At 44.0% G+C, this 25,563-nt stretch overlaps 1 protein-coding gene across 1 annotated transcript in view; it reads right to left on the reverse strand.

Moving 5' to 3' along the window:
- The window catches only part of SORBS1 (sorbin and SH3 domain containing 1), a gene marked incomplete in the record, with an annotated part of 400,431 nt that overhangs the window by 160,385 nt on the left and 214,483 nt on the right, over window positions 1–25,563 (reverse strand). Inside the window, 1 exon segment of the mRNA XM_053691869.1 lies at window positions 4,057–4,140. Coding sequence (XP_053547844.1) covers window positions 4,057–4,140 — 84 coding nt within the window.

Below are 25,563 nucleotides of genomic sequence, written 5' to 3' on the forward strand. Positions count from 1 at the left end.
ATGATCTAGTAATGTTAGTGCACAATAGCGTTAACATGTTTATGCACCACTTGTAATCTATGCCATAATAAACTGTTATTCACATATAATGATGTAGTGCTCCTCACAATAATTTTACCTGCACACAGCATTATTGCCTTTTTTACTTGCGTGCCAGGATGTCACTGCCTATGTGGCAGACCTGGGTATTCATCAGTTTCTCTTTCATTTGCTAGTTTACGAGAGCTTAAGACTATAAACCATTCACTGAGTGTGAGCAGCCGGCATTGCTGCCCCTGTGAGGATAGCTGGCATCACCCACCCAGAGAGAGAGATGTGTTACCGTTGTCTGTCTGCTCCAGGTTACACAGGCCGCTGTAAGAGTGCTAACTGCTCATGAACAAGTGATAAAGAACCAGTGCCCCACACATACATATGTACACAATTAGTGGTGCCACAGCCCTGACTAGTGGTACTGAACCTGTCAAATCCTTGTGTTTAACAAATGACACAGGTGAGCAGGGTATGAGTGACATGGGTGTAAAATTAGGGACCAGAGAACATCATACGGAACCAAGTACGGATAACAAGTTAAAAAGCTCAAATCAGATATCAACTTGCAGGATTTACACATAAGATGTTTTTAATTTATTATCAGCTGTAGTGTTTTGTGCCCAGGGCAAAGTATGTCAATTTAGCCCCCTCCCTCGCAAACTCTGCCTCTTTTACTTTACCCCTTCCTTGTGCACAATGACCCCTCCTCTGGTACTTTAGCCCTTCCTTGTGCACCCTGACACCTCCTCCGGCACTTTACCTCTTCCTTGTGCATACTGACCCATCCTCTGGTATTTCCCCCTTCCTTGTGCACTCTGACCACTCCTCTGGAACTTTACCCCTTCCTAGACAACACTAACCCTTCATCTGGAACTCTGCCCTTTCACTGGGCACACTGACCCTTCCTCTGGTACTTTGACTGGGCATGCTGACCCTTCCTCTGGTACTATACCCTTTCACTGGGCACAATGACCCTTCCTCTGGTACTCTGCCCTTTCACTGGGCACAATGACCCTTCCTCTGGTACTCTGCCCTTTCACTAGGCACAATGACCCTTCCTCTGGTACTCTGCCCTTTCATTAGGCACAATGACCCTTCCTCTGTGCACAGTGACCCTTCCTCTGCTACTCTGCCTTTTCAAAGGGCACAATGATCCTCCTCTGGTACTCTGCCCTTTCACTGGGCACAAAGACCCTCCTCTGGTACTCTGCCCTTTCACTGGGCACAGTGACCATTCCTCTGGTACGCTGCCCTTTCACTGGACACACTGACCCTTCCTCTGGTACGCTGCCCTTTCACTGGGAATGCTGACCCTTACCTTTGGTACTCTGCCCTTTCATTTGGCATGCTGACCCTTCCTCTGGTACTATACCCGTTCACTGGGCACAATGACCCTTCCGCTGGTACTCTGCCCTTTCAGTGGGCACAATGACCCATCCTCTGGTACTTTACCTCTTCCTTGTGCACAGTGACCCTCCTCTGGTACTCTGCCCTTTCATTGGACACGCTGACCCTTCCTCTGGTACTCTGCCAATTCACTAAGCACACTAAACCTTCCTCTGAACGCTGCCCTTTTACTGGGCATGTTGACCCTTCCTCTGTACTTTGCCCTTTCATTGGACATGCTGACCCTTTCTCTGCTACTATGCCCTTTCACTGGGCACACTGACCCTTCCTCTGGTATGCTGCCCTTTCACTAGGCATGCTGACCCTTCCTCTGGTACTCTGCCCATTCACTGGGCACACTGACCCTTCCTCTGGAACTCTGCCCATTCACTGAGCACACTGACCCTTCCTCTGGTACTCTGCCCTTTCACTGGGCACGCTGACCCTTCCTCTTGTACTCTGCCCATTCACTGGGCACACTGACCCTTCCTCTGGTACGCTGCCCTTTCACTAGGCATGCTGACCCTTCCTCTGGTACTCTGCCCTTTCACTGGGCACACTGACCCTTCCTCTGGTACGCTGCCCTTTCACTGGGCACACTGACCCTTCCTCTGGTACGCTGCCCTTTCACTAGGCATGCTGACCCTTCCTCTGGTACTCTGCCCTTTCACTGGGCACACTGACCCTTCCTCTGGTACGCTGCCCTTTCACTGGGCACACTGACCCTTCCTCTGGTACGCTGCCCTTTCACTGGGCACTCTGACCCTTCCTCTGGTACGCTGCCCTTTCACTGGGCATGCTGACCCTTCCTCTGGTACGCTGCCCTTTCACTGGGCACACTGACCCTTCCTCTGGTACGCTGCCCTTTCACTGGGCACACTGACCCTTCCTCTGGTACGCTGCCCTTTCACTAGGCATGCTGACCCTTCCTCTGGTACTCTGCCCTTTCACTGGGCACACTGACCCTTCCTCTGGTACGCTGCCCTTTCACTGGGCACACTGACCCTTCCTCTGGTACGCTGCCCTTTCACTAGGCATGCTGACCCTTCCTCTGGTACTCTGCCCATTCACTGGGCACACTGACCCTTCCTCTGGTACGCTGCCCTTTCACTGGGCACACTGACCCTTCCTCTGGTATGCTGCCCTTTCACTGGGCACACTGACCCTTCCTCTGGTACTCTGCCCTTTCACTGGGCACACTGACCCTTCCTCTGGTACTCCGCCCTTTCACTGGGCACACTGACCCTTCCTCTGGTACTCTGCCCTTTCACTGGGCACACTGACCCTTCCTCTGGTACTCCGCCCTTTCACTGGGTACACTGACCCTTCCTCTGGTACTCTGCCCTTTCACTGGGCACACTGACCCTTCCTCTGGTACTCTGCCCTTTCACTGGGCACACTGACCCTTCCTCTGGTACTCTGCCCTTTCACTGGGCACACTGACCCTTCCTCTGGTACTCTGCCCTTTCACTGGGCACACTGACCCTTCCTCTGGTACTCTGCCCTTTCACTGGGCATGCTTACCCTTCCTCTGGTACTCTGCCCTTTCACTGGGCACACTGACCCTTCCTCTGGTACTCTGCCCTTTCACTGGGCACAATGACCCTTCCGCTGGTACTCTGCCCTTTCACTGGGCATGCTGACCCTTCCTCTGGTACTCTGCCCTTTCACTGGGCACACTGACCCTTCCTCTGGTATGCTGCCCTTTCACTGGGCACACTGACCCTTCCTCTGGTACTCCGCCCTTTCACTGGGCACACTGACCCTTCCTCTGGTACTCTGCCCTTTCACTGGGCACACTGACCCTTCCTCTGGTACTCTGCCCTTTCACTGGGCACACTGACCCTTCCTCTGGTATGCTGCCCTTTCACTGGGCACACTGACCCTTCCTCTGGTACTCTGCCCTTTCACTGGGCACACTGACCCTTCCTCTGGTACTCTGCCCTTTCACTGGGCACACTGACCCTTCCTCTGGTACTCCGCCCTTTCACTGGGCACACTGACCCTTCCTCTGGTACTCCGCCCTTTCACTGGGCACACTGACCCTTCCTCTGGTACTCCGCCCTTTCACTGGGCACACTGACCCTTCCTCTGGTACTCCGCCCTTTCACTGGGCACACTGACCCTTCCTCTGGTACTCCGCCCTTTCACTGGGCACACTGACCCTTCCTCTGGTACTCTGCCCTTTCACTGGGCATACTGACCCTTCCTCTGGTACTCTGCCCTTTCACTGGGCACACTGACCCTTCCTCTGGTACTCCGCCGTTTCACTGGGCACACTGACCCTTCCTCTGGTACTCCGCCCTTTCACTGGGCACACTGACCCTTCCTCTGGTACTCTGCCCTTTCACTGGGCACACTGACCCTTCCTCTGGTACTCCGCCCTTTCACTGGGCACACTGACCCTTCCTCTGGTATTCATAAGCTTCTCCGGGTTTAAATTATGTTACCCAAGAAGATTTCTCACACTAGTAATTTAAAATCTTTAAAAACAGTGAGAAGTTTGTAGCTACATTACAACTTGCCACTAAGAGTTAAGCTACAGTCACACACATAAAACCCACAAATAATTAGTTCTTTACCAAGCAGCGTTACCCTTAGCTGTAACAATTAGCTAGTAAGATCTAACCTACTTACCGGTTTCCCAAATTCCAACTCCGAAAAGAATTTATACCAAGGTTCATTCTTTATATCTATCTCTTCTGGACTTTTATTCCGAGTCTACAGAGTCCGTAACAGGGGAAAGGAAAGGAAAGAAGAAGAAGATTATGCGCAGAACAAAGACAAAAGGCGCTGTTAGAGATGCTGCAGAATTGTGCATTTGTTATTACTTAAGTGCTGCATCTCTAACAGAGCCTGGACACGTGACACCCAAAGACCCAACACCACCAGACATGGGGTACTCAGTAAGTGACATACAGGCGCACTTACAGGCAGACACACACACAGTGTACTTACAGCCTGAGACACACACGGTATACTTACAGCCTGAGACACGCACACAGTGTACTTACAGCCTGAGACACACACACAGTGTACTTACAGGCAGACGCACAGTGTACTTACAGCCTGAGACACACACAGTGTACTTGCAGCCTGAGACACACACACAGTGTACTTACAGGCAGACGCACAGTGTACTTACAGCCTGAGACACACACAGTGTACTTACAGCCTGAGACACACACAGTGTACTTGCAGCCTGAGACACACACACAGTGTACTTACAGCCTGAGACGCACACACAGTGTACTTACAGCCTGAGACACACGCACAGTGTACTTACAGCCTGAGACACATGCACAGTGTACTTACAGCCTGAGACACACAGTGTACTTACAGCCTGAGACACACACAGTGTACTTACAGCCTGAGACACACAGTGTACTTACAGCCTGAGACACACAGTGTACTTACAGCCTGAGACACACAGTGTACTTACAGCCTGAGACACACAGTGTACTTACAGCCTGAAACACACAGTGTAGTTACAGCCTGAGACACACACAGTGTACTTACAGCCTGAGACACACGCACAGTGTACAGCCTGAGACACACACAGTGTACAGCCTGAGACACACGCACACAGTGTAGTTACAGCCTGAGACACACACAGTGTACTTACAGCCTGAGACACACACAGTGTACTTACAGCCTGAGACGCACAAACAGTGTACTTACAGCCTGAGACACACACAGTGTACTTACAGCCTGAGACACACACACGGTGTACTTACAGCCTGAGACGCACACAGTGTACTTACAGTCTGAGACGCACACACAGTGTACTTACAGCCTGAGACACACACACAGTGTACTTACAGCCTGAGACACACACAGTGTACTTACAGCCTGAGACACACACAGTGTACTTACAGCCTGAGACACACACAGTGTACTTACAGCCTGAGACACACACACGGTGTACTTACAGCCTGAGACACACACAGTGTACTTACAGCCTGAGACACACACAGTGTACTTACAGCCTGAGACACACACACAGTGTACTTACAGCCTGAGACACGCACACAGTGTACTTACAGCCTGAGACGCACACAGTGTACTTACAGCCTGAGACGCACACACAGTGTACTTACAGCCTGAGACACACACACAGTGTACTTACAGCCTGAGACACACACAGTGTACTTACAGCCTGAGACACACACAGTGTACTTACAGCCTGAGACACACACAGTGTATTTACAGCCTGAGACACACGCACAGTGTACAGCCTGAGACACACAGTGTACTTACAGCCTGAGACACACAGTGTACTTACAGCCTGAGACACACGCACAGTGTACAGCCTGAGACACACAGTGTACTTACAGCCTGAGACACACAGTGTACTTACAGCCTGAGACACACAGTGTACTTACAGCCTGAGACACACAGTGTACTTACAGCCTGAGACACACAGTGTACTTACAGCCTGAGACACACAGTGTACTTACAGCCTGAGACACACAGTGTACTTACAGCCTGAAACACACACACAGTGTAGTTACAGCCTGAGACACACACAGTGTACTTAAAGCCTGAGACACACGCACAGTGTACAGCCTGAGACACACACCGTGTACAGCCTGAGACACACGCACACAGTGTAGTTACAGCCTGAGACACACAGTGTACTTACAGCCTAAGACACACACAGTGTACTTACAGCCTGAGACACACACACACAGTGTACTTACTGCCTGAGACGCACACAGTGTACTTACAGCCTGAGACGCACACAGTGTACTTACAGCCTGAGACACACACAGTGTACTTACAGCCTGAGACACACACAGTGTACTTACAGCCTGAAACACACACAGTGTACTTACAGCCTGAAACACACACACAGTGTACTTACAGCCTGAAACACACACACACAGTGTACTTACAGCCTGAGACACACACACAGTGTACTTACAGCCTGAAACACACACACAGTGTACTTACTGCCTGAAACACACACAGTGTACTTACAGCCTGAAACACACACACAGTGTACTTACAGCCTGAAACACACACACAGTGTACTTACAGCCTGAGACACACACACAGTGTACTTACAGCCTGAAACACACACACAGTGTACTTACAGCCTGAGACACACACACAGTGTACTTACAGCCTGAAACACACACACAGTGTACTTACAGCCTGAGACACACGCACAGTGTACTTACAGCCTGAGACGCACACAGTGTACTTACAGCCTGAGACACACACAGTGTACTTACAGCCTGAGACACACACAGTGTACTTACAGCCTGAGACACACAGTGTACTTACAGCCTGAGACACACACAGTGTACTTACTGCCTGAGACACACACAGTGTACTTACAGCCTGAGACACACACAGTGTACTTACAGCCTGAGACACACACAGTGTACTTACAGCCTGAGACACACACACGGTGTACTTACAGCCTGAGACACACACACAGTGTACTTACAGCCTGAGACACACACAGTGTACTTACAGCCTGAGACGCACACACAGTGTACTTACAGCCTGAGACACACACAGTGTACTTACAGCCTGAGACACACACAGTGTACTTACAGCCTGAGACGCACACAGTGTACTTACAGCCTGAGACACACACAGTATACTTACAGCCTGAGACACACAGTGTACTTACAGCCTGAGACACACACAGTGTACTTACAGCCTGAGACACACACACGGTGTACTTACAGCCTGAGACACACACACAGTGTACTTACTGCCTGAAACACACACACAGTTACTTACAGCCTGAGACACACACAGTGTACTTACAGCCTGAGACACACAGTGTACTTACAGCCTGAGACACACACAGTGTACTTACAGCCTGAGACACACACACGGTGTACTTACAGCCTGAAACACACACACAGTGTACTTACTGCCTGAAACACACACACAGTTACTTACAGCCTGAGACACAAAGAGTGTACTTACAGCCTGAGACACACAGTGTACTTACAGCCTGAGACGCACACACAGTGTACTTACAGCCTGAGACACACACACAGTGTACTTACAGCCTGAGACACACACAGTGTACTTACAGCCTGAGACACACACAGTGTACTTACAGCCTGAGACACACACAGTGTACTTACAGCCTGAGACACATGCACAGTGTACAGCCTGAGACACACACTATACTTACAGCCTGGGACACACACAGTGTACTTACAGCCTGAGACGCACACACAGTGTACTTACAGCCTGAGACACACACAGTGTACTTACAGCCTGAGACACACACACAGTGTACTTACTGCCTGAGACGCACACATTGTACTTACATCCTGAGACACACACAGTGTACTTACAGCCTGAGACACACAAACAGTGTACTTACTGCCTGAGACACACACAGTGTACTTACAGCCTGAGACACACACAGTGTACTTACAGCCTGAGACGCACACAGTGTACTTACAGCCTGAGACGCACACACAGTGTACTTACAGCCTGACACACACACACAGTATACTTACAGCCTGAGACACACACAGTATACTTACAGCCTGAGACACACACAGTGTACTTACAGCCTGAGACGCACACAGTGTACTTACAGCCTGAGACACACACAGTATACTTACAGCCTGAGACACACGCACAGTGTACAGCCTGAGACACACGCACAGTGTACAGCCTGAGACACACAGTGTACTTACAGCCTGAGACACACAGTGTACTTACAGCCTGAGACACACAGTGTACTTACAGCCTGAGACACACAGTGTACTTACAGCCTGAGACACACAGTGTACTTACAGCCTGAAACACACACAGTGTAGTTACAGCCTGAGACACACACAGTGTACTTAAAGCCTGAGACACACGCACAGTGTACAGCCTGAGACACACACAGTGTACAGCCTGAGACACACGCACACAGTGTAGTTACAGCCTGAGACACACAGTGTACTTACAGCCTGAGACAAACACACAGTGTACTTACAGCCTGAGACACACACAGTGTACTTACAGCCTGAAACACACACACAGTGTACTTACTGCCTGAGACGCACACAGTGTACCTACAGCCTGAGACACACACAGTGTACTTACAGCCTGAGACACACACAGTGTACTTACAGCCTGAGATACACACAGTGTACTTACAGCCTGAAACACACACACAGTGTACTTACTGCCTGAAACACACACACAGTGTACTTACAGCCTGAGACACACACAGTGTACTTACAGCCTGAGACGCACACAGTGTACTTACAGCCTGAGACGCACACAGTGTACTTACAGCCTGAGACGCACACAGCGTACTTACTGCCTGAGACACACACAGTGTACTTACAGCCTGAGACACACACAGTGTACTTACAGCCTGAGACACACACAGTGTACTTACAGCCTGAGACACACACAGTGTACTTACAGCCTGAGACACACACAGTGTACTTACAGCCTGAGACACACACAGTGTACTTACAGCCTGAGACACACACAGTGTACTTACAGCCTGAGACACACACAGTGTACTTACAGCCTGAGACACACACAGTGTACTTACTGCCTGAGACACACACAGTGTACTTACAGCCTGAGACACACACAGTGTACTTACAGCCTGAGACACACACAGTGTACTTACAGCCTGAGACGCAGACAGTGTACTTACAGCCTGAGACGCACACAGCGTACTTACAGCCTGAGACGCACACAGTGTACTTACAGCCTGAGACGCACACAGTGTACTTACAGCCTGAGACATACACAGTGTACTTACAGCCTGAGACACACAGTGTACTTACAGCCTGAGACACACACAGTGTACTTACTGCCTGAGACACACACAGTGTACTTACAGCCTGAGACACACACAGTGTACTTACAGCCTGAGACACACACACGGTGTACTTACAGCCTGAGACACACACACCGTGTACTTACAGCCTGAGACACACACAGTGTACTTACAGCCTGAGACACACGCACAGTGTACTTACAGCCTGAGACACACAGTGTACTTACAGCCTGAGACACACACAGTGTACTTACAGCCTGAGACACACAGTGTACTTACAGCCTGAGACACACAGTGTACTTACAGCCTGAGACACACACAGTGTACTTACAGCCTGAGACACACAGTATACTTACAGCCTGAGACACACACATTGTACTTACAGCCTGAGACGCACACACAGTGTACTTACAGCCTGAGACACACACACACACAGTTACTTACAGCCTGAGACACACACAGTATACTTACAGCCTGAGACACACAGTGTACTTACAGCCTGAGACACACAGTGTACTTACAGCCTGAGACACACACAGTGTACTTACAGCCTGAGACACACACACACGGTGTACTTACAGCCTGAGACACACACACAGTGTACTTACTGCCTGAAACACACACACAGTTACTTACAGCCTGAGACACACACAGTGTACTTACAGCCTGAGACACACAGTGTACTTACAGCCTGAGACACACACAGTGTACTTACAGCCTGAGACACACACACGGTGTACTTACAGCCTGAGACGCACACAGTGTACTTACAGTCTGAGACGCACACACAGTGTACTTACAGCCTGAGACACACACACAGTGTACTTACAGCCTGAGACACACACAGTGTACTTACAGCCTGAGACACACACAGTGTACTTACAGCCTGAGACACACACAGTGTACTTACAGCCTGAGACACACACACTATACTTACAGCCTAAGACACACACAGTGTACTTACAGCCTGAGACGCACACAGTATACTTACAGCCTGAGACACACACAGTGTACTTACAGCCTGAGACACACACAGTGTACTTACAGCCTGAGACACACACACAGTGTACTTACAGCCTGAGACACACACACAGTGTACTTACAGCCTGAGACGCACACAGTGTACTTACATCCTGAGACACACACAGTGTACTTACAGCCTGAGACACACACACAGTGTACTTACTGCCTGAGACACACACAGTGTACTTACAGCCTGAGACACACACAGTGTACTTACTGCCTGAGACACACACAGTGTACTTACAGCCTGAGACGCACACAGTGTACTTACAGCCTGAGACGCACACAGTGTACTTACAGCCTGAGACACACACAGTGTACTTACAGCCTGAGACACACACAGTTTACTTACAGCCTGAGACACACACAGTATACTTACAGCCTGAGACGCACACACAGTGTACTTACAGCCTGAGACGCACACAGTGTACTTACTGCCTGAGACACACAGTGTACTTAGTGCCTGAGACGCACACACAGTGTACTTACAGCCTGAGACACACACAGTGTACTTACAGCCTGAGACACACACAGTGTACTTACAGCCTGAGACACACACAGTGTACTTACTGCCTGAGACACACACAGTGTACTTACAGCCTGAGACACACACAGTGTACTTACAGCCTGAGACACACACAGTGTACTTACAGCCTGAGACACACACAGTGTACTTACAGCCTGAGACGCACACAGTGTACTTACAGCCTGAGACACACACAGTGTACTTACAGCCTGAGACGCACACAGTGTACTTACAGCCTGAGACACACACAGTATACTTACAGCCTGAGACACACACAGTATACTTACAGCCTGAGACGCACACAGTGTACTTACTGCCTGAGACGCACACAGTGTACTTACAGCCTGAGACACACACAGTGTACTTACAGCCTGAAACACACACACAGTGTACTTACAGCCTGAGACGCACACAGTGTACTTACAGCCTGAGACACACACAGTGTACTTACAGCCTGAGACACACACAGTGTACTTACAGCCTGAAACACACACACAGTGTACTTACTGCCTGAGACGCACACAGTGTACTTACAGCCTGAGACACACACAGTATACTTACAGTCTGAGACGCACACACAGTGTACAGCCTGAGACACACACAGTGTACTTACAGCCTGAAACACACACACAGTATACTTACTGCCTGAGACACACACAGTATACTTACAGCCTGAGACACACACAGTATACTTACAGCCTGAGACACACACAGTATACTTACAGCCTGAGACACACACAGTATACTTACAGCCTGACACACACACACAGTCTACTTACAGCCTGAGACACACACAGTGTACTTACAGCCTGACACACACACAGTGTACTTACAGCCTGAGACGCACACACAGTGTACTTACAGCCTGAGACACACACAGTATACTTACAGCCTGAGACACACACACAGTGTACTTACAGCCTGAGACACACACAGTGTACTTACAGCCTGAGACACACACAGTGTACTTACAGCCTGAGACACACACAGTGTACTTACAGCCTGAGACACACACAGTGTACTTACAGCTTGAGACACACACAGTGTACTTACAGCCTGACACACACACAGTATACTTACAGCCTGAGACGCACACACAGTGTACTTACAGCCTGAGACACACACAGTATACTTACAGCCTGAGACACACACAGTGTACTTACAGCCTGAGACGCACACAGTGTACTTACAGCCTGAGACGCACACATTATACTTACAGCCTGAAACACACACAGTGTACTTACAGCCTGAGACACACACAGTGTACTTACAGCCTGAGACACACACAGTGTACTTACAGCCTGAGACGCACACAGTGTACTTACTGCCTGAGACACACACAGTGTACTTACAGCCTGAGACACACAGTGTACTTACAGCCTGAGACACACAGTGTACTTACAGCCTGAGACACATGCACAGTGTACTTACAGCCTGACACACACACACACACACACACACACAGTGTACTTACAGCCTTAGATACACACAGTGTACTTACAGCCTGAGACACACACAGTGTACTTACAGCCTGAGACACATGCACAGTGTACTTACAGCCTGAGACACATGCACAGTGTACTTACAGCCTGACACACACACACACACAGTGTACTTACAGCCTGAGATACACACAGTGTACTTACAGCCTGAGACACACACAGTATACTTACAGCCTGAGACACACAGAGTGTACTTACAGCCTGAGACACACACAGTGTACTTACAGCCTGAGACACATGCACAGTGTACTTACAGCCTGAGACACATGCACAGTGTACTTACAGCCTAACACACACACACACACACAGTGTACTTACAGCCTGAGACGCACACACACACACACACACAGTGTACTTACAGCCTGAGACACACACAGTATACTTACAGCCTGAGACACACAGAGTGTACTTACAGCCTGAGACGCACACAGTGTACTTACAGCCTGAGACACACACAGTATACTTACAGCCTGAGACACACACAGTGTACTTACAGCCTGAGACACACACAGTATACTTACAGCCTGAGACACACACAGTGTACTTACAGCCTGAGACACACACAGTATACTTACAGCCTGAGACACACACAGTGTACTTACAGCCTGAGACACACAGTGTACTTACAGCCTGAGACACACGCACACAGTGTACTTACAGCCTGAGACACACACAGTGTACTTAAAGCCTGAAACGCACACACAGTGTACTTACAGCCTGAGACACACAGTGTACTTACAGCCTGAGACACATGCACAGTGTACAGCCTGAGACACACAGTGTACTTACAGCCTGAGACACACACAGTGTACTTACAGCTTGAGACACACACAGTATACTTACAGCCTGAAACGCACACACAGTGTACTTACAGCCTGAGACACACGCACAGTGTACAGCCTGAGACACACAGTGTACTTACAGCCTGAGACGCTCACAGTGTACTTACAGCTTGAGACACACACAGTGTACTTACAGCCTGAGACTCACACAGTGTACTTATAGCTTGAGACGCACACAATGTACTTACAGCCTGAGACACACAGTGTACTTACTGCCTGAGACACACAAAGTGTACTTACAGCCTGAGACGCACAAAGTGTACTTACAGCCTGAGACACACACAGTGTATTTACAGCCTGAAACACAAACACACAGTGTACTTACAGCCTGAAACACACACACAGTGTACTTACAGCCTGAGACACACACAGTATACTTACAGCCTGAGACACACACAGTGTACTTACAGCCTGAGACACACACAGTGTACTTACAGCCTGAGACACACACAGTGTACTTACAGCCTGAAACACAAACACACAGTGTACTTACAGCCTGAAACACACACAGTGTACTTACAGCTTGAGACACACACAGTGTACTTACAGCCTGAGACACACACAGTGTACTTACAGCCTGAGACACACACACACAGTGTACTTACAGCCTGAGACACACACAGTATACTTACAGCCTGAGACACACACAGTGTACTTACAGCCTGAAACACAAACACACAGTGTACTTACAGCCTGAAACACACACAGTGTACTTACAGCTTGAGACACACACAGTGTACTTACAGCCTGAGACACACACAGTGTACTTACAGCCTGAGACACACACACAGTGTACTTACAGCCTGAGACACACACAGTATACTTACAGCCTGAGACACACAGTTTACTTACAGCCTGAGACACACACAGTGTACTTACAGCCTGAGACACACACAGTGTTCTTACAGCCTGAGACACACACACAGTGTACTTACAGCCTGAGACACACACAGTATACTTACAGCCTGAGACACACACAGTGTACTTACAGCCTGAGACACACACAGTGTTCTTACAGCCTGAGACACACACACAGTGTACTTACAGCCTGAGACACACACAGTATACTTACAGCCTGAGACACACACAGTGTACTTACAGCCTGAGACACACACAGTGTACTTACAGCCTGAGACACACACACAGTGTACTTACAGCCTGAGACACACACAGTGTAATTACAGCCTGAGACACACACAGTGTATTTACAGCCTGAGACACACAAAGTGTATTTACAGCCTGAGACACACACAGTGTACTTACAGCCTGAGACACACACAGTGTACTTACAGCCTGAGACACACACAGTATACTTACAGCCTGAGACACACGCACAGTATACTTACAGCCTGAGACACACGCACAGTGTACTTACAGCCTGAGACACGTACAGTGTACTTACAGCCTGAGACACACACAGTGTACTTACAGCCTGACACACACACACACACACACACACACACACACACACAGTGTACTTACAGCCTGAGACACACAGTGTACTTACAGCCTGAGACACACACAGTATACTTACAGCCTGAGACGCACACAGTGTACTTACAGCCTGAGACACACACACAGTGTACTTACAGCCTGAGACACACACACAGTGTACTTACAGCCTGACACACACACACACACAGTGTACTTACAGCCTGAGACACACAGTGTACTTACAGCCTGAGACACACAGTGTACTTACAGCCTGTGACGCACACAGTGTACTTACAGCCTGAGACACACACAGTATACTTACAGCCTGAGACGCACACAGTGTACTTACAGCCTGAGACACACACAGTGTACTTACAGCCTGAGACACACACACAGTGTACTTACAGCCTGAGACACACACAGTATACTTACAGCCTGAGACACACAGTTTACTTACAGCCTGAGACACACACAGTGTACTTACAGCCTGAGACACACACAGTATACTTACAGCCTGAGACACACAGTATACTTACAGCCTGAGACACACACAGTGTACTTACAGCCTGAGACACACACAGTGTACTTACAGCCTGAGACACACACACAGTGTACTTACAGCCTGAGACACACACAGTATACTTACAGCCTGAGACACACACAGTGTACTTACAGCCTGAGACACACACAGTGTACTTACAGCCTGAGACACACACACAGTGTACTTACAGCCTGAGACACACACAGTGTAATTACAGCCTGAGACACACACAGTGTATTTACAGCCTGAGACACACAAAGTGTATTTACAGCCTGAGACACACACAGTGTACTTACAGCCTGAGACACACACAGTGTACTTACAGCCTGAGACACACACAGTATACTTACAGCCTGAGACACACGCACAGTATACTTACAGCCTGAGACACACGCACAGTGTACTTACAGCCTGAGACACGTACAGTGTACTTACAGCCTGAGACACACACAGTGTACTTACAGCCTGACACACACACACACACACACACACACACACACACACACACACACACACACAGTGTACTTACAGCCTGAGACACACAGTGTACTTACAGCCTGAGACACACACAGTATACTTACAGCCTGAGACGCACACAGTGTACTTACAGCCTGAGACACACACACAGTGTACTTACAGCCTGACACACACACACACACACAGTGTACTTACAGCCTGAGACACACAGTGTACTTACAGCCTGAGACACACAGTGTACTTACAGCCTGTGACGCACACAGTGTACTTACAGCCTGAGACACACACAGTATACTTACAGCCTGAGACGCACACAGTGTACTTACAGCCTGAGACACACACAGTATACTTACAGCCTGAGACGCACACAGTGTACTTACAGCCTGAGACACACACAGTGTACGTTCAGCCTGAGACGCACACACAGTATACTTACAGCCTGAGACACACACAGTGTACTTACAGCCTGAGATGCACACAGTGTACTTACAGCCTGAGACGCACACACAGTGTACGTTCAGCCTGAGACGCACACACAGTGTACTTACAGCCTGAGACACACACAGTGTACTTACAGCCTGCGACGCACACAGTGAACTTACAGCCTGAGACGCACACACAGTGTACTTACAGCCTGACACACACACTGTACTTACAGCCTGATACACACACTGTACTTACAGCCTGAGACAAACACACTGTACTTAAAGCCTGAGACACACACAGTGTACTTACAGCCTGAGACACACACAGTGTACTTACAGCCTGAGACACACACACAGTGTACTTACAGCCTGAGACACACACAGTGTACTTACAGCCTGAAACACACACACAGTGTACTTACAGCCTGAGACGCACAAAGTGAACTTAAAGCCTGAAACACACACTGTGTGTTTGTGTCAGGCTGTAAGTACACTGTGTGTGTGCCTCAGGCTGTAAGTACACTATGTGTGTCTCAGGCTGTAAGTACACTGTGTGTGTGTGTGTCAAGCTGTAAGTACACTGTGTGTGTGTGTGTCAAGCTGTAAGTACACTGTGTGTGTGTCTCAGGCTGTAAGTACACTATGTGTGTGTCAGGCTGTAAGTACACTGTGTGTGTGTGTGTGTCAGGCTGTAAGTACACTGTGTGTGTGTGTGTGTCAGGCTGTAAGTACACTGTGTGTGTGTCTCAGGCTGTAAGTACACTGTGTGTGTCTCAGGCTGTAAGTACACTATGTGTGTCTCAGGCTGTAAGTACACTGTGTGTGTGTGTGTGTGTGTGTCAGGCTGTAAGTACACTGTGTACTTACAGCCTGAGACACACACAGTGTATACTTACAGTCTGAAACACACACACACACAATGTACTTACAGCCTGAGACACACACACACACAGTGTACTTACAGCCTGACACACACACAAAGTGTACTGACAGCCTGAGACACACACACACACACACACCCACACACACACACACACACACACACAGTGTACTTACAGCCTGAGACACACACACACACACACAGTGTACTTACAGCCTGAGACACACACAGTGTTCTTACTGCCTGAAACGCACACAGTGTACTTACAGCCTGAGAAGCACACAGTGTACTTACAGCCTGAGACACACACACACACACAGTGTACTTACAGACTGAGACACACATGGTGTACTTAAAACCTGAGAGACACACAGGGTGACAGACATATGGGACAAAATGGAAAGCCATAAAGGAAAAGTAAAGAGCAAGGCCTAGATTACAAGTGGAGCGTAAAACTTGTGCATTAACATCACTCAAGCACAATCTGCTTCCCTGGGTGTGTCTGATGCTCTCTCACATATTATATTCTCTAAGCATTTTGCAGCTGCCAATCTCACTGATTTATATGGACAATAACACTGTGTTATTACAGACATTTCTGTTGTGTTGCTATAGAATTTCAAATGTTAAGATGTGACTGAGATGTTAAACAAATTAACAGCCTTTTACTCCAATTAGTTTTCAATAGCCAAAAAAAAAAAATATTTGCCTCATTTGGACTAACCAGTCTGAGCTTTCGTCTGCAGAAAAGACTAGTCACTGTCATTATGTTAGTACATTGTTTTGAGGTTGTTAGCTGATAAAGCTAATTAAGGAAATATATGTAGCAGGGTTAGCCTTGAAAAGTCCACAGGCACATGTCAAGTTTTGAGTATTAGAAATTACTCAATATTCAGAGCTAAATAACATGAAAAGGGGACAAAATAAATGGAAGTATATTGTAAGGTTCACAATAAGCTTATTTACCAGATAGAACACTAATGTTACTAAACTAGAAGCAAATACAAGTTAAATTACAGTGAAAAAAATCCAGTTTAATTTGTATTTGCTGCAAACTGAGAATTTATATCCTTTGAGAGTTACTATCCCAGAAAGCTTCATTACTTTTTATGTTAAATCACTTGAAACATGAAAGTTTTGCAGCGGAGCTGTGAAAAGCTGACTAGAAAATATCACCTGAACATCTGTGTAAAAAAGGAAGATATTTTACCTCAAAATTTCTTCAGTAGCCACATTCCATTGTAAAGGGACTTTAAGCAACCAATCAGGACGCCTGCCCTAGGACTTGCAAGACAGTGTGCATCTGGCATGTGCAGCACAGTCACACTATTTCCTTCTTCAATGTAAGGAAGTTTACTGTGATTGCATTGTATTTCACTGAAATCTCACAAGATTACATATTAAAGTACTGTTGATGGTGACTGCTGATTACAAGCTCCCCCCGCTGATAGACTCCTGTACTGCAGCTATATCATTAGCGGTTCATCTGCAGGTAATGGAATAATGCAGGAAACAGACCTCACTCACTGGATTTAACAAACCAAGAACTGTTGTTTATTTCATAGGTGACGTTTCGGAGGCAAAACCCCTTCCTCAGACCAAACCATAATGATATTACAAACAAACTTTTAATGCATACAAGACCCCTCCCCGGTAGATTATTACACCCACAGGTGTTTGTTTCCATAGAGACCAAATTGTAAAAAAATGGTGTTAAGGGATAGTGCATACTAGAAAATAATAGATCAGGCTTAAGATAGTTACTATTTACCTAACAAGTGAAGTATTAGAACATAGCCTGGGTAAACATACACGTCAGGGCTTAGGTAGTTATATTTAGTGTGATACTAGATATACAGTTAGTGCATTACTAGGTATATACTGTTAGTGTGATACTAGATATACAGTTAGTGCATTACTAGGTATATACTATTAGTGTGATACTAGATATACAGTGCATTACTAGGTATATACCATTAGTGTGATACTAGATATACAGTGCATTACTAGGTATATACCATTAGTGTGATACTAGATATACAGTGCATTACTAGGTATATACCGTTAGTGTGATACTAGATATACAGTTAGTGCATTACTAGGTATATACCGTTAGTGTGATACTAGATATACAGTTAGTGCATTACTAGGTATATACCGTTAGTGTGATACTAGATATACAGTTAGTGCATTACTAGGTATATACCGTTAGTGTGATACTAGATATACAGTGCATTACTAGGTATTTACCGTTAGTGTGATACTAGATATACAGTTAGTGCATTACTAGGTATATACCGTTAGTGTGATACTAGATATACAGTGCATTACTAGGTATATACCGTTAGTGTGATACTAGATATACAGTTTGTGCATTACTAGGTACATACCGCTAGTGTGATACTAGATATACAGTTAGTGCATTACTAGGTATATACCGTTAGTGTGATACTAGATATACAGTTAGTGCATTACTAGATATATACCGTTAGTGTGATACTAGATATACAGTTAGTGCATTACTAGGTATATACCGTTAGTGTGATACTAGATACACAGTTAGTGCATTACTAGGTGTATACCGCTAGTGTGATACTAGATATACAGTTAGTGCATTACTAGGTATATACCGTTAGTGTGATACTAGATATACAGTTAGTGCATTACTAGGTATATACCGTTAGTGTGATACTAGATATACAGTTAGTGTGATACTAGATATACAGTTAGTGCATTACTAGGTATATACCGTTAGTGTGATACTAGATATACAGTTAGTGTGATACTAGATATACAGTTAGTGCATTACTAGGTATATACCGTTAGTGTGATACTAGATATACAGTTAGTGCATTACTAGGTATATACCGTTAGTGTGATACTAGATATACTGTTAGTGCATTACTAGGTATATACCGTTAGTGTGATACTAGATATACAGTTTGTGCATTACTAGGTACATACCGCTAGTGTGATACTAGATATACAGTTAGTGCATTACTAGGTATATACCGTTAGTGTGATACTAGATATACAGTTAGTGCATTACTAGATATATACCGTTAGTGTGATACTAGATATACAGTTAGTGCATTACTAGGTATATACCGTTAGTGTGATACTAGATACACAGTTAGTGCATTACTAGGTGTATACCGCTAGTGTGATACTAGATATACAGTTAGTGCATTACTAGGTATATACCGTTAGTGTGATACTAGATATACAGTTAGTGCATTACTAGGAATATACCGTTAGTGTGATACTAGATATACAGTTAGTGTGATACTAGATATACAGTTAGTGCATTACTAGGTATATACCGTTAGTGTGATACTAGATATACAGTTAGTGCATTACTAGGTATATACCGTTAGTGTGATACTAGATATACTGTTAGTGCATTACTAGGTATATACCGTTAGTGTGATACTAGATATACAGTTAGTGCATTACTAGGTATATACCGTTAGTGTGATACTAGATATACAGTGCATTACTAGATATATACCGTTAGTGTGATACTAGATATACAGTTAGTGCATTAATAGGTATATACCGTTAGTGTGATACTAGATATACAGTTAGTGCATTACTAGGTATATACCGTTAGTGTGATACTAGATATACAGTGCATTACTAGGTATATACCGTTAGTGTGATACTAGATATACAGTTAGTGCATTACTAGGTATATACCGTTAGTGTGATACTAGATATACAGTTAGTGCATTACTAGGTATATACCGTTAGTGTGATACTAAATATACAGTGCATTACTAGGTATATACCGTTAGTGTGATACTAGATATACAGTTAGTGCATTACTAGGTATATACTGTTAGTGTGATACTAGATATACAGTTAGTGCATTACTAGGTATATACTATTAGTGTGATACTAGATATACAGTGCATTACTAGGTATATACCATTAGTGTGATACTAGATATACAGTGCATTACTAGGTATATACCATTAGTGTGATACTAGATATACAGTGCATTACTAGGTATATACCGTTAGTGTGATACTAGATATACAGTTAGTGCATTACTAGGTATATACCGTTAGTGTGATACTAGATATACAGTTAGTGCATTACTAGGTATATACCGTTAGTGTGATACTAGATATACAGTTAGTGCATTACTAGGTATATACCGTTAGTGTGATACTAGATATACAGTGCATTACTAGGTATTTACCGTTAGTGTGATACTAGATATACAGTTAGTGCATTACTAGGTATATACCGTTAGTGTGATACTAGATATACAGTGCATTACTAGGTATATACCGTTAGTGTGATACTAGATATACAGTTTGTGCATTACTAGGTACATACCGCTAGTGTGATACTAGATATACAGTTAGTGCATTACTAGGTATATACCGTTAGTGTGATACTAGATATACAGTTAGTGCATTACTAGATATATACCGTTAGTGTGATACTAGATATACAGTTAGTGCATTACTAGGTATATACCGTTAGTGTGATACTAGATACACAGTTAGTGCATTACTAGGTGTATACCGCTAGTGTGATACTAGATATACAGTTAGTGCATTACTAGGTATATACCGTTAGTGTGATACTAGATATACAGTTAGTGCATTACTAGGTATATACCGTTAGTGTGATACTAGATATACAGTTAGTGTGATACTAGATATACAGTTAGTGCATTACTAGGTATATACCGTTAGTGTGATACTAGATATACAGTTAGTGCATTACTAGGTATATACCGTTAGTGTGATACTAGATATACTGTTAGTGCATTACTAGGTATATACCGTTAGTGTGATACTAGATATACAGTGCATTACTAGATATATACCGTTAGTGTGATACTAGATATACAGTTAGTGCATTACTAGGTATATACCGTTAGTGTGATACTAGATATACAGTTAGTGCATTACTAGGTATATACCGTTAGTGTGATACTAGATATACAGTGCATTACTAGGTATATACCGTTAGTGTGATACTAGATATACAGTTAGTGCATTACTAGGTATATACCGTTAGTGTGATACTAGATATACAGTTAGTGCATTACTAGGTATATACCGTTAGTGTGATACTAAATATACAGTGCATTACTAGGTATATACCGTTAGTGTGATACTAGATATACAGTTAGTGCATTACTAGGTACATACCGCTAGTGTGATACTAGATATACAGTTAGTGCATTACTAGGTATATACTATTAGTGTGATACTAGATACACCGTTAGTGCATTACTAGGTATATACCGTTAGTGTGATACTAGATATACAGTGCATTACTAGGTATATACCGTTAGTGTGATACTAGATATACAGTGCATTACTAGGTATATACCGTTAGTGTGATACTAGATATACAGTTAGTGCATTACTAGGTATATACCGTTAGTGTGATACTAGATATACAGTTAGTGCATTACTAGGTATATACCGTTAGTGTGATACTAGATATACAGTTAGTGCATTACTAGGTATATACCGTTAGTGTGATACTAGATACACAGTGCATTACTAGGTATATACCATTAGTGTGATACTAGATATACAGTTAGTGCATTACTAGGTATATACCGTTAGTGTGATACTAGATATACAGTTAGTGCATTACTAGGTATATACCGTTAGTGTGATACTAGATATACAGTTAGTGCATTACTAGGTATATACCGTTAGTGTGATACTAGATACACAGTTAGTGCATTACTAGGTATATACCGTTAGTGTGATACTAGATATACAGTGCATTACTAGGTATATACCGTTAGTGTGATACTAGATATACAGTTAGAGCATTACTAGGTATATACTATTAGTGTGATACTAGATATACAGTGAATTACTAGGTATATACTATTAGTGTGATACTAGATATACAGTGCATTACTAGGTATATACCGTTAGTCTGATACTAGATATACAGTTAGTGCATTACTAGGTATATACTATTAGTGTGATACTAAATATACAGTGCATTACTAGGTATATACCGTTAGTGTGATACTAGATATACAGTTAGTGCATTACTAGGTATATACCGTCAGTGTGATACTAGATATACAGTTAGTGCATTACTAGGTATATACCGTTAGTGTGATACTATATATACAGTTAGTGCATTACTAGGTATATACCGTTAGTGTGATACTAGATATACAGTGCATTACTAGGTATATACCGTTAGTGTGATACTAGATATACAGTGCATTACTAGGTATATACCGTTAGTGTGATACTAGATATACAGTGCATTACTAGGTATATACTATTAGTGTGATACTAGATATACAGTTAGTGCATTACTAGGTATATACTATTAGTGTGATACTAGATATACAGTTAGTGCATTACTAGGTATATACTATTAGTGTGATACTAGATATACAGTTAGTGCATTACTAGGTATATACTATTAGTGTGATACTAGATATACAGTTAGTGCATTACTAGGTATATACCGTTAGTGTGATACTAGATATACAGTTAGTGCATTACTAGGTATATACTGTTAGTGTGATACTAGATATACAGTGCATTACTAGGTATATACCGTTAGTGTGATACTAGATATACAGTGCATTACTAGGTATATACCGTTAGTGTGATACTAGATATACAGTGCATTACTAGGTATATACCGTTAGTGTGATACTAGATATACAGTGCATTACTAGGTATATACCGTTAGTGTAATACTAGATATACAGTTAGTGCATTACTAGGTATATACCGTTAGTGTGATACTAGATATACAGTTAGTGCATTACTAGGTATATACCGTTAGTGTGATACTAGATATACAGTGCATTACTAGATATATACCGTTAGTGTGATACTAGATATACAGTTAGTGCATTACTAGGTATATACCGTTAGTGTGATTCTAGATATACAGTTAGTGCATTACTAGGTATATACCGTTAGTGTGATACTAGATATACAGTGCATTACTAGATATATACCGTTAGTGTGATACTAGATATACAGTGCATTACTAGGTATATACCGTTAGTGTGATACTAGATATACAGTTAGTGCATTACTAGGTATATACTATTAGTGTGATACTAGATACACCGTTAGTGCATTACTAGGTATATACCGTTAGTGTGATACTAGATATACAGTGCATTACTAGGTATATACCGTTAGTGTGATACTAGATATACAGTTAGTGCATTACTAGGTATATACCGTTAGTGTGATACTAGATATACAGTTAGTGCATTACTAGGTATATACCGTTAGTGTGATACTAGATATACAGTTAGTGCATTACTAGGTATATACCGTTAGTGTGATACTAGATACACAGTGCATTACTAGGTATATACCATTAGTGTGATACTAGATATACAGTTAGTGCATTACTAGGTATATACCGTTAGTGTGATACTAGATATACAGTTAGTGCATTACTAGGTATATACCGTTAGTGTGATACTAGATATACAGTTAGTGCATTACTAGGTATATACCGTTAGTGTGATACTAGATACACAGTTAGTGCATTACTAGGTATATACCGTTAGTGTGATACTAGATGTACAGTGCTTTACTAGGTATATACCGTTAGTGTGATACTAGATATACAGTTAGAGCATTACTAGGTATATACTATTAGTGTGATACTAGATATACAGTGAATTACTAGGTATATACCGTTAGTGTGATACTAGATATACAGTTAGTGCATTACTAGGTATATACCGTTAGTGTGATACTAGATATACAGTTAGTGCATTACTAGGTATATACCGTTAGTGTGATACTAGATACACAGTGCATTACTAGGTATATACCATTAGTGTGATACTAGATATACAGTTAGTGCATTACTAGGTATATACTGTTAGTGTGATACTAGATATACAGTTAGTGCATTACTAGGTATATACCGTTAGTGTGATACTAGATATACAGTTAGTGCATTACTAGGTATATACCGTTAGTGTGATACTAGATACACAGTTAGTGCATTACTAGGTATATACCGTTAGTGTGATACTAGATATACAGTTAGAGCATTACTAGGTATATACTATTAGTGTGATACTAGATATACAGTGAATTACTAGGTATATACTATTAGTGTGATACTAGATATACAGTGCATTACTAGGTATATACCGTTAGTGTGATACTAGATATACAGTTAGTGCATTACTAGGTATATACTATTAGTGTGATACTAAATATACAGTGCATTACTAGGTATATACCGTTAGTGTGATACTAGATATACAGTTAGTGCATTACTAGGTATATACCGTCAGTGTGATACTAGATATACAGTTAGTGCATTACTAGGTATATACCGTTAGTGTGATACTAGATATACAGTTAGTGCATTACTAGGTATATACCGTTAGTGTGATACTAGATATACAGTGCATTACTAGGTATATACCGTTAGTGTGATACTAGATATACAGTGCATTACTAGGTATATACCGTTAGTGTGATACTAGATATACAGTTAGTGCATTACTAGGTATATACTATTAGTGTGATACTAGATATACAGTTAGTGCATTACTAGGTATATACTATTAGTGTGATACTAGATATACAGTTAGTGCATTACTAGGTATATACTATTAGTGTGATACTAGATATACAGTTAGTGCATTACTAGGTATATACTATTAGTGTGATACTAGATATACAGTTAGTGCATTACTAGGTATATACCGT

Source organism: Bombina bombina, chromosome 9, assembly GCF_027579735.1.
Source record: "Bombina bombina isolate aBomBom1 chromosome 9, aBomBom1.pri, whole genome shotgun sequence".
In the NCBI taxonomy this organism is placed as follows: Eukaryota; Metazoa; Chordata; class Amphibia; order Anura; family Bombinatoridae; genus Bombina; species Bombina bombina.